Here is a 13,140-nt window from a genome sequence, read left to right on the forward strand (position 1 = left end):
TTTTGTGTCGAAACCCTTCATCAGCACCGGTCCTCAAGCAATTTGCTTTTTGCTCCAGATGACTCCAGCATCTGCAGTCTTGTGTCTCCAAAGTGATGAGGTACGTCAGATAAGAGAGGGATGATGATGGAAGACAGAGGAAAATGGAAGAGGTGGGCGGGGGGGGGGGGGGGGAAGTTGGGAATAAAATAACCAAGGAGGTGCATCAAAAGGAGAGAGAAAGGAACACAGGGGGGACGTTACCTGAAATTGGAGAATTCAATGTTCATACAAGGTTAGTGGCAGGACTCTCAGCAGTGTGGAGGAACAGAGGGACCTTGGGGTCCACGTCCATAGATCCCTCAAGGTTGCCACGCAGGTCGACAGGGTTGTTAAGGAGGCGTATGGAGTGTTGGCCTTCATTAGTCGGGGTACTGAGTTCAAGAGCCGCAAGGTAATGTTGCAGCTCTATAGAACTCTGGTTAGACCACACTTGGAGTATTGTGTTCAGTTCTGGTTGCTTCATTATAGGAAGGATGTGGAAGCTTTAGACAGGGTGCAGAGGAGATTTACCAGGACGCTGCCTGGATTGGAGAGCATGTCTTATGAGGGTAGGTTGAGCGAGCTCGGGCTTTTCTCTTTGGAGAGGAGGAGGATGAGAGGTGACTTGATAGAGGTGTACAAGATGATAAGAGGCATAGATCGAGTGGACAGTCAGAGACTTTTTCCCAGGGCGACAATGGCTAACATGAGGGGGCATAATTTTAGGGTGTTTGGAGGAAGATATAAGGGGGATGTCAGGGGTAAGTTTTTTACACAGAGAGTGGTGGGTGTGTGGAACGCACTGCCGGCAGAGGTTGTGGGGGCAGATATATTAGGGACATTTAAGAGACTCTTACATAGACACATGAATGACAGAGAGATGGGGGGCGATGTGGGAGGGAAGGGTTAGATAGATCTTTGAGCAGGATAAAATGTCAGCACAACATTGTGTGCTGTAGTGTTCTATGTTCATACCACCGGGTTGTAGATGATCCGGGAGAAATATGAGGTGGGGTTCCTCTAGTGGAGGAGGCCGAGGACAGACAGGTCGCTGTGGGAATGGGGCAGGGAGTTGAAATAGAGCACAGGTACTCAGCGGTCGCCCAGTGTGTGCCTGGTCTCACCGACGTAGAGGAGGCCACGTCAGGAGCACCGAGTGCAGTGGACGAGGTTGGAGGAGGTGCACGTGAATCTCTGCCTCACCTGGAAGGGCTGTTTGGGACCCTGGACGGTGGGGGAGGAGGTAGAGGGACAGGTCAGGCAACCCCTACATTTGGAGGAGAAAGTGCCAGGGGGGTGGGGGGGATGAGGGGACCAGGGTCACAGAGGGGGACAAGAGACTGCAGATGCTGGCACTGGAGAAACTCAGCGGGTCGGGCAGCATCTGTGGTGGGAGATGGACAGTCAACGTTTCAGGTCGAGACCCTTCATGTGGACTGGAAGAAAAGAGGAGACAGCCGGTGTGAAAAGGTGGAGGGCTGGCAGGTGATAGGTGGATCCAGGCGAGGGGGGTGGTGGGCAGATGTGGGCGGGAATGATGTAAGAAGCTGGAAGGCGATAGGTGGATGTGACAAAGGGCTGAAGAAGATGGAATCTGACTGGAGAGGACGGTGGACCATGGAATAAAGGGTGGGAGGTGGGGAGGGGAACCAGTGGGAGGGGTGTGTGGGTGAGGGGTAGATGGAGAGGGAGAGGGTGGGGGAGGGGAGGGGAGAGGATAGGGGAGGGGTAGGGGTGGGGGAGGGGCAGGAGAGGGGAGAGGGAGTGGGGGAGGGGAGGGGTAGGGGAGAGGGTGGGGAGGGGATAGTGAGGGGAGGGGGCGAGGATAGGGGAGAGGGAGAGGGTGGGGGACGGGAGGGGTAGAGGAGAGGGAGGGGAGAGGGAGGGGAGGGGAGGAGGAGAGGGTGGGTGAGGGGAGGGGAGAAGGTGGGGAGGGGGGTGGGGGAGGAGGAGAGAGTGGACGAGGGGAGGGGGAGGGTGAGGATGGGGGAGGGGGGGAGGGGGAGAGGACAGGGAGGGGAGAGGGGGAGAAGGTGGGGAGGTGAGGAGGAGAGGGTGGGTGAGGGGAGGGGAGGGGGGTGGGGGAGGAGGAGAGGGTGGGCAAGGGAAGGGGAGAGGAAGAGGATGGGGAGGGGAGGGGAGGGGAGAGGGAGAGGATGGGGAGGGGAGGGAGGACAGGGAGAAGATGGGGAGGGGAAGGGAGAGGGTGATGGGGACCATTTGGATCAGGAGGAGAGAAAAAAAAGAGAAAAGGGTAACGAGACAGTGGTTACCAGGAGTCTGAGAACGGGATGTCCACGCCACCATGTTGGAGACTGCCTGGGTGGAATATGGGGTGCTATTCCTTTCATTTTCATTTGGCTGTGACCTGTGGAAAGGTTTTCCACCTGACCCTGTCCAGAGGCTCACTTTAATGTCCTGCAATGATCGGATGCATCTGTTGGCATTGGCTCCTCTTCCCCTACAAAACCTCCCTGCTCCCCCCCACCGCCCCCTCCCGTTTGCCTCTGTGCCCCTGGTGAATGGCTGCTCCCTACTACAGACGAGGATCTCTGCATTCACCAGCCCTGTTCCTCCAGCTCAGCAGCACACGGTTGAGATGTCACGGTGCGTCACTAGCTCTGGGCAGGCACACCCACAGTGGATACAAGCCTCAGCAGGCCCACAGAACTAACACAACAGACTTCTCATTGTCCTCCTCTCCCTAGATTCATAACCCTGTGTTCACCAAGTCTCCTTTCTGTACCAAGGACCCACGGAACAGGTTTTGCTCCTTTATTTCACAAGTGTTCCCCACACATGAGCCAGACAGAATTCCCTGGAGTCTGGCAGAGTTGAGTCGCTTCCCAGCCGAGATGTTAACCCTCTCCCTGTAACCTGCTCCACCTGACATTCCTCTAGGATCTCCAGATTCCAGCGTCCTCACCCCCTGGAATATTTTGATCACTGAGCTTCCAGCTGTCAGGATTCTGAGCTCTGGAACTGCCTCTCCAAATCCCTCCAGCCTCTACCTCCTGTTTGACGTTCCTCAATTTCCATTTTGACCAGCGACAGCTGTACAAGACATTCGTAACGCCACATGTGGAGTGCTGTACACAGTTCTGGTCGCCCTGCTATAGGAAGGGTGTCATTAAACTGGAGAGTGTGCAAAAAAAGATTCACAAGGACGTCACCAGGATTGGAGGACTTGGGTTATAAGGAGAGGCTGGATAGGCTGGGAATTCTTTCCCCTGGAGCGTAGGAGGCTGAGCTATAATAAAACCATGAGGGGCATTGATAAGGTGAATAGCCACAGTCTTTTCTCCGGGGTAGGAGATTCCAAAACTAGAGGGCGTAGGTTTGAAGTGAGAGGGAAAAGATTTATAAGGGACCCGAGGGGCAATTTTTTCCACACAAAGCGTGGTGAATTTCTGGAATGAGCTGCCAGAGGAAGTGGTAGAGGTGGGTATGATTCCGACATTTAAAAGGCGTTTGGACGGGTACATGAATAGGAAAGGTTGAGAGGGATATGGGTCAAATGCGGGCAAATGGGACTAGCTTAGATGGGCATCTTGGTCGGCATGGACCAGTTGGGCTGAAGGGCCTGTTTCTGCACTGTATGTCTCTATGAGTCTACTGAGGGAGTGCCGCACTGTGGGAGGAGCAGTGCTGTGGGAGTTCAGCTATGACTCTGCAACTCTATGACATTAAGCATTTCGTAACCCACTCCAATATCTCTGCGAATGGCCTGTAATGCTCTTGCGAAATGTCCTCAGACATTGTACTGAAGGGGATATAAGAACATAAGAAATGGGAGTAGGCCACTCAGCCCCTCAAACCTGTTCTGCCATACTTTAAGATCGTGCCTGATCTGATCCAGCCTGTTCCCCACAACCCTCAACTCCCCGACAGTCCAAAACTCTGTCTACCTCAGCCTTGAATATATTCAGTGACTTCAGCCCCACATCTCTCTGGGGCAGAGTCACCACCTTGTGAGGGAAGAAATTCCCCCTCAAACTTGGGTTGTTTTCTCTGGAGTGTCAGTGGCTGAGGGTAGAGATTTATAAGATTATGAGAGGCAAAGATAGGGTAAACAGTCAGTCTTTATCTGTCAGATGTCAAATACTAGAGGACACGAATGAAATGTCAAAAACTAGAGGACATGCATTTAAGGTGAGGGGGGAAAGTCCAAAGGAGATGTGCGGGGCAAGTTTTTTTTTTACATAGGGGGTGGTGGGTGCCTGGAAAACACAGCCAGGGGAGGTGGTCAAAGCAGGTACCATAGCAACGTTTAAAAGGCATTTAGATAGACATGTGAGCAGGGAGGGACTGGAGAGATACAGATCATTTGAATTGGATTAATTTAAATTGCCATCATCATCAGCACAAGCATAGTGGGCCGAAGAGCCTGTTCCTATGCTGTTCTGTGTTCTATCTCCCTCTTAAGTGGGTTGCCCCTTATTCTGACAATATGCCCCCTGGTTCTCTCAACATCCACTGTCAATTCCCTTCAGAGATTTATGTTTCAATAAGATCGCCTCTCATTTTCCTGTTCTCCAGAGCATGTAGGCCCAACTTGCCTAATCTTTCTTCATAAGACAATCGTTTCATTCCCAAAATGAACTGAGTGGACCTTCTCCAACTGCCTCCAATTCATGGAGACACCAGACACTGCAGATGCTGGAATCTCGAGCAACAATCTGCTGGAGGACCTCAGTGGGTCAAGCAGCATCTGTGGAGAAGAATCTTTCAGTCCAGATGCAGGGTATCAACCTGAAATGTCGACTGTCCATTTCCCTCCACAGATGCTGCCCGACCCGCTGAGTTCCTCTAGTATCTCGTTTGCTGTGTCTCCACTTCAGGTTATCCCATCTCAAGTAAGGAGACCAAAGCTGTGCGCAGTACTCCGGTGAGTTCTCATCAATGCCCGGTGCAGTTGTAGCAAGACATCCTTATTTTTATACTTCATCCTTCTAGCAATAAAAGTCAACATTCTGTGTGCCTCACTAATTACTAGCTGTACTGTGCACTGACTTCCTTCTTCATAAACAAGGATCCCTTTGTACAGCCGCATTCTGTAGTCTCTCTTCATTTGTACATTGTTCTGCTGGCCTATTTTTACAGTACACCTCATTTTCCCACACTATATGCCATCTGTTCTAATTTTGCCCATTCACTTAAACTATCGCTGTCTCTGCAAACTCTGCTTATCCTCCTCACAATCTCTTTTCCCACCTATCTTAGTATTATCAGTAAACCAATACAACATACTTGGCAATATAAGTAGATAGGGTGATAGAGAAGGTGTACGGCATACTTGCCTTCATTAGTTGGAGTGTTGTGTATAAAAATCGGGAAGTCACGTTGCAGCTGTGTAAAACGTTGGTTGGGCCGCACTTGGTTAGGGGCAGGCATGGTGGTGTAGCGGTTAGTGAAAAGCTTTACAGCACCAGCGACCCGGGTTCAATTCCGGCCACTGTTAGGAGTTTGTACGTTCTCCCCGTGTCTGCGTGGGTTTCCTTCGGGTCCCCGGTTTTCTCCCACATTCCAAAAGGCGTACAGGTTAGGAAGTTGTGGGCGTGCTATGTTGGCGCCAGAAGCGTGGCGACACTTGCGGGCTGCCCCCAGAACACTCTACGCAAAAGATGCATTTCACTGTGTGTTTCAATGTACATGTGACTAGTCAAGATATCTTATCTTACTTGGAGTACTGTGTGCAGTTCTGGTCACCCCATTATAGGAAGGATGTGGAGGCTTTGGAGAGGGTGCAGAAGAAGTTCCCCAGGATGCTGCCTGGATTAGAGGGTATGAGCTATAAGGAGAGATTGGACAAACTTGGGCAGTTTTCTCTGGAGCGTCGGAGGCTGAGGGGAGACCTGATAGAAGTACAGTGTGTTTCGATGTACATGTAACTAATAAAGATATCTTATCTTATCTTATATAAAATTGTGATACTCATAGGTAGACAGTCAAGAGTCTATTTACTCAGGGTGGAAATGTCAAATACTAGAGGGCATAGCTTTAAGGTGAGAGGGGGCAGGTTTAAGGGAGATTTACAAGGCAAGTTTTTTCACACAGAGTGGTGGGTGCCTGGAATGTGCTGTGGGGGGAGTGGGGGGGGGATGGGAAAGTGGTGGAAGCAGAGACAATAGCAACGTTTGAGAAGAATTTAGACAAACACATGAACAGGTGGGGATGGGTGGATATAGACCGTGTGCAGGCAGATGGGATTAGTTAGAATTGATATCATGGTTGGCGCAGACATTGTGGGCTGAAGGGCCTGTTCCTGAACTGAACTGTTCTATGTTCTATGCTCTGTACTTCACCTACCACTAATACAGATGGCAAACATCTCTTTGTCACCCTACTAGCTGCAGCTTGCCAACCCGAAAACAACCTATTTGAAAATACAGAGGTAGAACTTATGGTTCTAATTTTGACAGCCACGTTGAAACAGGCAGGACCCCATGCAGATCCACAGCTCCAGCATCCTGGGTCCAATCCTGACCTCAGGCGCTGTCTGTGTGGAGCTTGCACACTCCCCCTGTGACCACGTGGGTTCCCCGAGTGCTCCAGGTTCCTCCCACATAGAACATAGAGAACATAGATCATAGAACAGTACAGCACAATACAGGCCCTTTGGCCCACGATGTTTTGCCGACCTTTACACCTTGCCTAAGACTATCTAACCCCTTCCTCCCACATATCCCTCTATTTTAAATTCCTCCATATGCCTATCTAGTAATCACTTGAATTTGACCAATGCACCTGCCTGCACCACCGCCCCAGGCAGCGCATTCCATGCCCCAACCACATCCCAAGGACGTGCGGGTTGGTGGGTTAATTGGCCACTGTAAATTGTCCCCAAGGTGAGTGGTAGGATCTGGGGGGAGTTGATGGGAATGTGGGGAGAATAAGGTTAGTGTAAAATGGGTTCTTGAGAGTCAGCACCCCTTGGTGAGCTGAAGTGCTCTGTCCCTTTATTTCTCTGGGAAGCTGAACTGAATGGAGGCCTGCTGGTTATGAGATAATATAGTTCCAGTTACCTTTGCATAAGAAGGTGACCATGCCCACATCCATGTGGTGCATATCCCTCCATTCCCTGCCTGTTCATGTGTCTGCCTCCCCTGGCAGCCCGTTCCAGGCACCCACCACTCTCTGCGTAAAAAATATTGCCTCTTAGATCTTCATTAAACTTGCCCCTTTCATCTTAAAGCTCTGCCCTCTGCTCAGTATTAGACATTTCCACCGTGCCATCTTCTCGCAGCTACCATCGGGCGGGAGGTACAGAAGCCTGAAGTCCCACACCACCAGGTTCAGGAACAGCTACTTCCCTTCAACCATTTGGTTCTTGAACCAACCGGCACAACCCTAATCACTGCCTCAGTATAGCAACACTACGACCACTTTGCATTACAACAAACTTTGTTATTTTTGTTCTAATTGTGTTCTTTCTTGTATAATTGTATATAAATTGGTCTATTATTGTCACATGCACCGAAGTACAGTCAAAAATTTGTCTTGCATACCATCCATATAGATCAATTAATTACAACAGTGCATTGAGGTAGTACAAGGTCAAACAATAACAGAATGTAGAATAAAGTGTTACAGTTACAGAGAAAGTGCAGTGCAGGTAGACAAAAAGGTGCTAGGCTATAACAAGGTAGATTGTGAGGTCAAGAGTCCATCTTATCGTACTAGGGGACTGTTTAATAGTCTTATAACAGCGGGATAGAAACTGTCCTTGAGCCTGGTGGTACGTGCTTTCAAGTATCTTCTGCCTGATGGGAGAGGGAGAAGAGAGACTGTCCAGGGTGGGTGGGGTCTTTGAATATGTTGGCTGCTTTACCAACGCAGAGAGAACTGTAGACATTAATTTACATTTTTCATGTGAATGTTGTGTCTTTACTGCCATGTGCCTGTGATGCTGCTGCAAGTAAGTTTTTCTTTGTACCTGTGCACACATGGACTTGTGCAGATGACTTTGACTTTGAACAACTTACCAAGCACGGTTACAATAGTCTTCACCAACCGCATCGGCATTTTCCTGCGTTTCATGGAACCAGTGGTGTGGGACGATATCTTTGACGTTTTCTTCCTCACGTAAGTGTAAATGCGTGAATATATCGCCGTTATGACACAAAGTGTGAGGATATTCAGCAGGGACCAGAATATCAAGAAGCCACGGCTGTAAATGGGCGCCAGTACAGAGCAGGTGCTAATATTGCAGATACAGTTCCAGCCCATGTTAGGAATAGCTGTCATGATCACGGCCACAGCCCAGATGCCCAGAATGAGACAGAAGACGCGTCTCTTGGACAGGGTGCTGTGGAGCTGCATCTTTATGACTGAGTAGTAGCGCTCGATCGCTATGACCAGCAGGTTGTAGATGGACGCGCTCAGGCTGACGTCCAGTAACGCTTGCCGTACAAAGTAGACCTGCACTGTCAACATCCTGCCTAGTTTCCCAGTATGGAGCAAGAGGAAGGTGTAAGCCAAGCTGGCGAAAACGTCAGCCGCTGCCAGGTTTGCAAGCAGGTAGTAGAAGGGGAAGTGAAACTGTTTGTTGAACAGAATCACAAAGATGATGGTCGCGTTGCACAGGAAAATAAGGAGGATGCAAATTGAGCCGATCGCTAATCCGACATAATAGGTAGTCTGGGAGTCGTCGTCTTGTGAATCATTCTGGTTGAGGTCATAGAAGAATTTCATGGATCGGTTATAGTAACAGTTGGACATCCTTCTTCCTACTGTGTGTGTCTGCAAAGGAAGAGTTGCAAATAGATTAAAACTCCTTCCGCAACCTCTGGAAGTTTTTGTGGGAAAAGCTGAAATAAGGAACCCATTTCCTGAGGTTCTCAAGGCACTGAACAGTTGTAGTCACTTTTGCATTTTATTTTGCCAAAGGGAGCTACCTGCACTCCCAGTTCCCCAGGACTTAGCAAGAAGGTCGATGAGGGCAGGGCGGTAGACTTGGTCTATATGGACTTTGATACGGTTCCACATTTTAGGCTGCTATGGAAAGATAGATCGGACGGGATCCAGGGAGAGCTGGCTAACTGGATACAGAATTGGCTTGATGGTAGGAAGAAGGGGGTGATGGTGGAAGGTTGTTTTTTGGACTGGACGCCCGTGACTAGTGGTGTTCTCCAGGGCTCAGTGTTGGGCCCATTGCTACTTGTCATCTATATCAATGATTTGGATGAGAATGTACAAGGCATGGTTGGTAAGTTTGCAGATGACACTACAATAGGTGGTGTCATTGACAGTGAAGATGGTATGGGGATTTACAGAGGGATCTTGATCAGCTGGGTAAGTGGGCCAAGGAATGGCAAATGGAGTTTAATTCGGATAAATGTGAGGTCTTGCATTTTGGGAAGACAAATGAGGGTAGGACTTCCACAGTGAACAGTAGCGCCCTGGGGAGTGTTGTAGAACAGAGGGACTTTGGCGTACAAGTGCATGTAAGTGGTGTCACAGATAGACAGGGTGGCGAAGAAGGCATTTGGCACGCTAGGCTTCATCAGTCAGGGCACTGAGTATAGAAGTTAGGATGTTATGTTGCAGTTGTACAACACGTTGATGAGGCCACATTTGGAATATTGTGTTCAGCTTTGGTCACCCTGCTATGGGAAAGATGCCATTAAGCTGGAAGGAGTGCAGAGGAGATTTACAAGGATGTTGCTGGGACTTGAGGGCCTGAGTTATGGAGAGTGGTTGAGCAGGTTGGGACTTTTTTCATTGGAGTTCAGGAGAATGAGGTGTGATCTTGATGAGGCATAGATAGGGTGGACCATCAGAAGCTTTTTCCCAGAGTGGAAATGTCAAATACCAGAGGGCACAGGTTTAAGGTGAGAGGGGGAAAGTTTAAAGAAGATTTGTAAAGCAAGTTTTTTTTGTACACAGACAGTGTTAGGTGCCTGGAACACACGGCCAAGGGAGGTGGTGGATGCAGATACAATAGCAATGTTTAAGAGGCATTTAGACAGGCACATGAACATGCAGGGAATGGAGGGATGTGGACCATGTGCAGGCAGATAGAATTAGTATAATTTGCCATCATGGGTGGCAGAAACATTGTGGGCTGAAGGGCCTTTTCCTCTGCTGTACTGTTCTATGTTCCATCTTCTTAAACATTCAGTGAGCCACTTCCAATACACTTACACTCTTTCTTAAATAGTAGATGAATACGGCAGGCACAGTATTGTAGCAGTTAGTGTAACGCTATTACAGCGCCAGCAACCGGGGTCCAATTCCGGCCACTGTCTGTAAGGAGTTTGTACGTTCTCCCCCTGTCTGCGTGGGTTTCCTCCGGGTGCTCCGGTTTCCTCCCACATTCCAAAGATGTACGGGTTAGGAAGTTGTGGGCATGCTATGTTGGCGCCGGAAGCGTGGCGACACTTGCGGGCTGCCCCCAGGACACTCTATGCAGAAGATGCATTTCACTGTGTGTTTTGATGTACATGTGACTAATAAGGAAATTTTACCTTATCTTATCAATACACAGTACTGCAAATGTACTCTCAACAATGCCCGATATAATTGAAGCATAACCTGCCCTACATTTGTATTTAATCTCCTGAGCAACAAATGACAACATTTCAATATCTTTCCTAATTAATTGCTGCACCTGCATACTAGCCTTTTGTGAATCATGTCCCAGAACCCCCAGATCACAAGACAAGGGAGCAGAAGTAGGCCATTCGGCCCATCGAGTCTGCTCCAAAGGAAAGAAAGGGAAAAAGAAAAAGAAATGAGAAACGGCAGTGGGGGGTGGGGGCAATGAGGAAAAAAACTATTCTAACCCAATTTCCAGCCTTAGCCCGTATCCCTTGATACCCTGACTAATTAGATATCTATCTATCTCCTCCTTAAACACCCCCAATGATCGAGCCTCCACTGCTGTACGTGGCAAAGAATTCCATAAATTCACTACCCTCTGGCTAAAGAAATTTCTCCTCATCTCTGTTTTAAAGCTGTACCCTCTAATTCTAAGATTGTGCCCTCTGGTCCTGGACTCACCCACCAAGGGAAACAGCTTGGCCACATCTACTCTGTCCAGTCCTTTCAACATTCTAAATGTTTCTATGAGGTCCCCTCTCATTCTTCTGTACTCCAGTGAGTACAGTCCAAGAGCCGACAAACGCTCATCATATGTAAGCCCTTTCATTCCGGGAATCATCCTCGTAAATCTCCTCTGAACCCTCTCCAACATCAGCACATCCTTCCTAAGATATGGGGCCCAAAACTGCACACAGTATTCCAAATGAGGCCTCACTAGTGCTCCACAAAGCCTCATCAACACTTCCTTACTTTTATACACTATATCTCTCGAAATGAATCCCAACATAGCATTCGCTTTCCTTACCGCCGATTCGACCTGGTGGTTAACCTTTAAGGTATCCTGCACGAGTACCCCCAAGTCCCTTTGTACTTCTGTACTTTGAATTTTCTCCCCTTCTAGATAATAATCTGTCTGTTTATTTCTGTTTCCAAAGTGTACAACTGCACGTTTCTCAACATTGAATCTCATCTGCCATTTCCTTGCCCATTCTCCTAAACTATCCAGGTCTCTCTGCAACCTTCCTGTCTCCTCAATACTCCCTACTCCTCCACCTATCTTGGTGTCATCTGCAAACTTAGCCACGAAACCATTTACTCCATCATCCCAATTGTTAATGTACAGGGTAAAAAGAAGCTGCCCCAACACCGACCCCTGCGGAACACCACTAGTAACCGGCAGCCAACCAGAACAGGATCTTTTTATTCCCACCCTTTGCTTTCTGCCAACCAGCCAATGCTCCACCCATTCTGTTATCCTACCTGTAATTCCATGACCTCTCGTCTTATTAATCAGTCTCTTGTGCGGCACCTTGTCGAAGGCCTTTTAAAGGTCTAAATACACAACATCTACAACCTCTCCCTTATCCACCCTAACTGAGATTTCCTCAAAAAATTCCAATAGGTTGGTCAGGCAGGATCTTCCCTTCACGAAACCATGCTGGCTTAGACCTATCTTGCCTTGCACCTCTAGAAATTCCATAACTTCATCCTTGAGGATTGATTCTAATAACTTTCCCATCACCGATGTCAGACTAATAGGTCTGTAATTTCCTTTATGCTGCCTCCCACCTTTCTTATACAGTGGAACTACATTTGCGACCCTCCAGTCCTCCGGAACCATGCTGCCGTCTATCGATTCCTGGAAAATTATCACCAGTACTTCCGCAATCTCTAAAGCCACCTCCTTCAGAACCCGGGGATGCACCTCATCCGGTTTGGGAGAGTTATCAGTCTTTAGTCCATTTAGCTTTCCTAGCACCTTCTCTCTAGTAATCTTAACTGAACTCAGTTCCATTCCTTGAGACCCCCGACTATCCGGTATATTGCTGATGTCCTCCACAGTGAAAACCAATGCAAAATACTCATTTAGTTCTTCTGCCATCTCTTTATCATCCATTATAATCTCTCCCGCACCGTTATCGATTGGTCCTATATCAACCCGTGTCTCTCTTTTACTCCTTATATATTTAAAAAAACTCTTAGTATCCTTTTGAATGTTATCTGCCACTTCCCTTCATAATTCATCTTTTCTTTCCTAATGACCTTCTTAATTTCTTTCTGCAGGTTTTTAAAAGTTTCCCAGTCTTCGGTTTTCCCACTAATTCTTGCTTCCTTGTATGCCCTCCCTTTAGCTTTTATTTTAGTCTTCACCTCTCTCGTTATCCACTTTTGTGCCGTTTTTCCATTCAAAACCTTTTTTCTTGGAATATATCTATCCTGCATTTTCCTTATTTCTTGTAGAAATTCGATCCATTTCTGCTCTGCCGTCCCTCCAGCTAGCTTACTCTTCCAACCAATTTGGTCCAGATCCTCTCTCATGCCACAGTAATTTCCTTTGTTCCACTGAAATATCGATACACCAGTTATCAGCTTCTCCTTCTCAAATTTGAAAGTCAACTCAATCATATTGTGATCACTGCTTCCTAATGGTTCCTTTACCTTTAGTTCCCTAATCACCTCTGGTTCATTACACAGCACCCAATCCAAAATAGCCCATCCCCTGGTGGGCTCATCAACAAGTTGCTCCAAAAAGCCATCCCATAGACATTCCACAAACTCACTCTCCTGAGATCC

The 13,140-nt window shown here is 48.2% G+C and overlaps 1 protein-coding gene across 3 annotated transcripts in view; it reads right to left on the minus strand.

The window, feature by feature from the left end:
* Positions 1-13,140, minus strand: part of LOC127568820 (lysophosphatidic acid receptor 3-like) — a 48,265-nt gene that overhangs the window by 21,748 nt on the left and 13,377 nt on the right. For all 3 annotated transcript variants that reach the window (XM_052013015.1, XM_052013014.1, XM_052013016.1), the window contains exon 2: positions 8,007-8,763. In XM_052013015.1, the coding sequence (XP_051868975.1) occupies positions 8,007-8,742 (736 nt within the window). In that variant the 5' untranslated portion in view covers positions 8,743-8,763. The remainder of the gene's footprint in view (positions 1-8,006; positions 8,764-13,140) is intronic.

The sequence above is a fragment of the Pristis pectinata genome, chromosome 3 (genome assembly GCF_009764475.1).
Source record: "Pristis pectinata isolate sPriPec2 chromosome 3, sPriPec2.1.pri, whole genome shotgun sequence".
NCBI lineage: Eukaryota > Metazoa > Chordata > Chondrichthyes > Rhinopristiformes > Pristidae > Pristis > Pristis pectinata.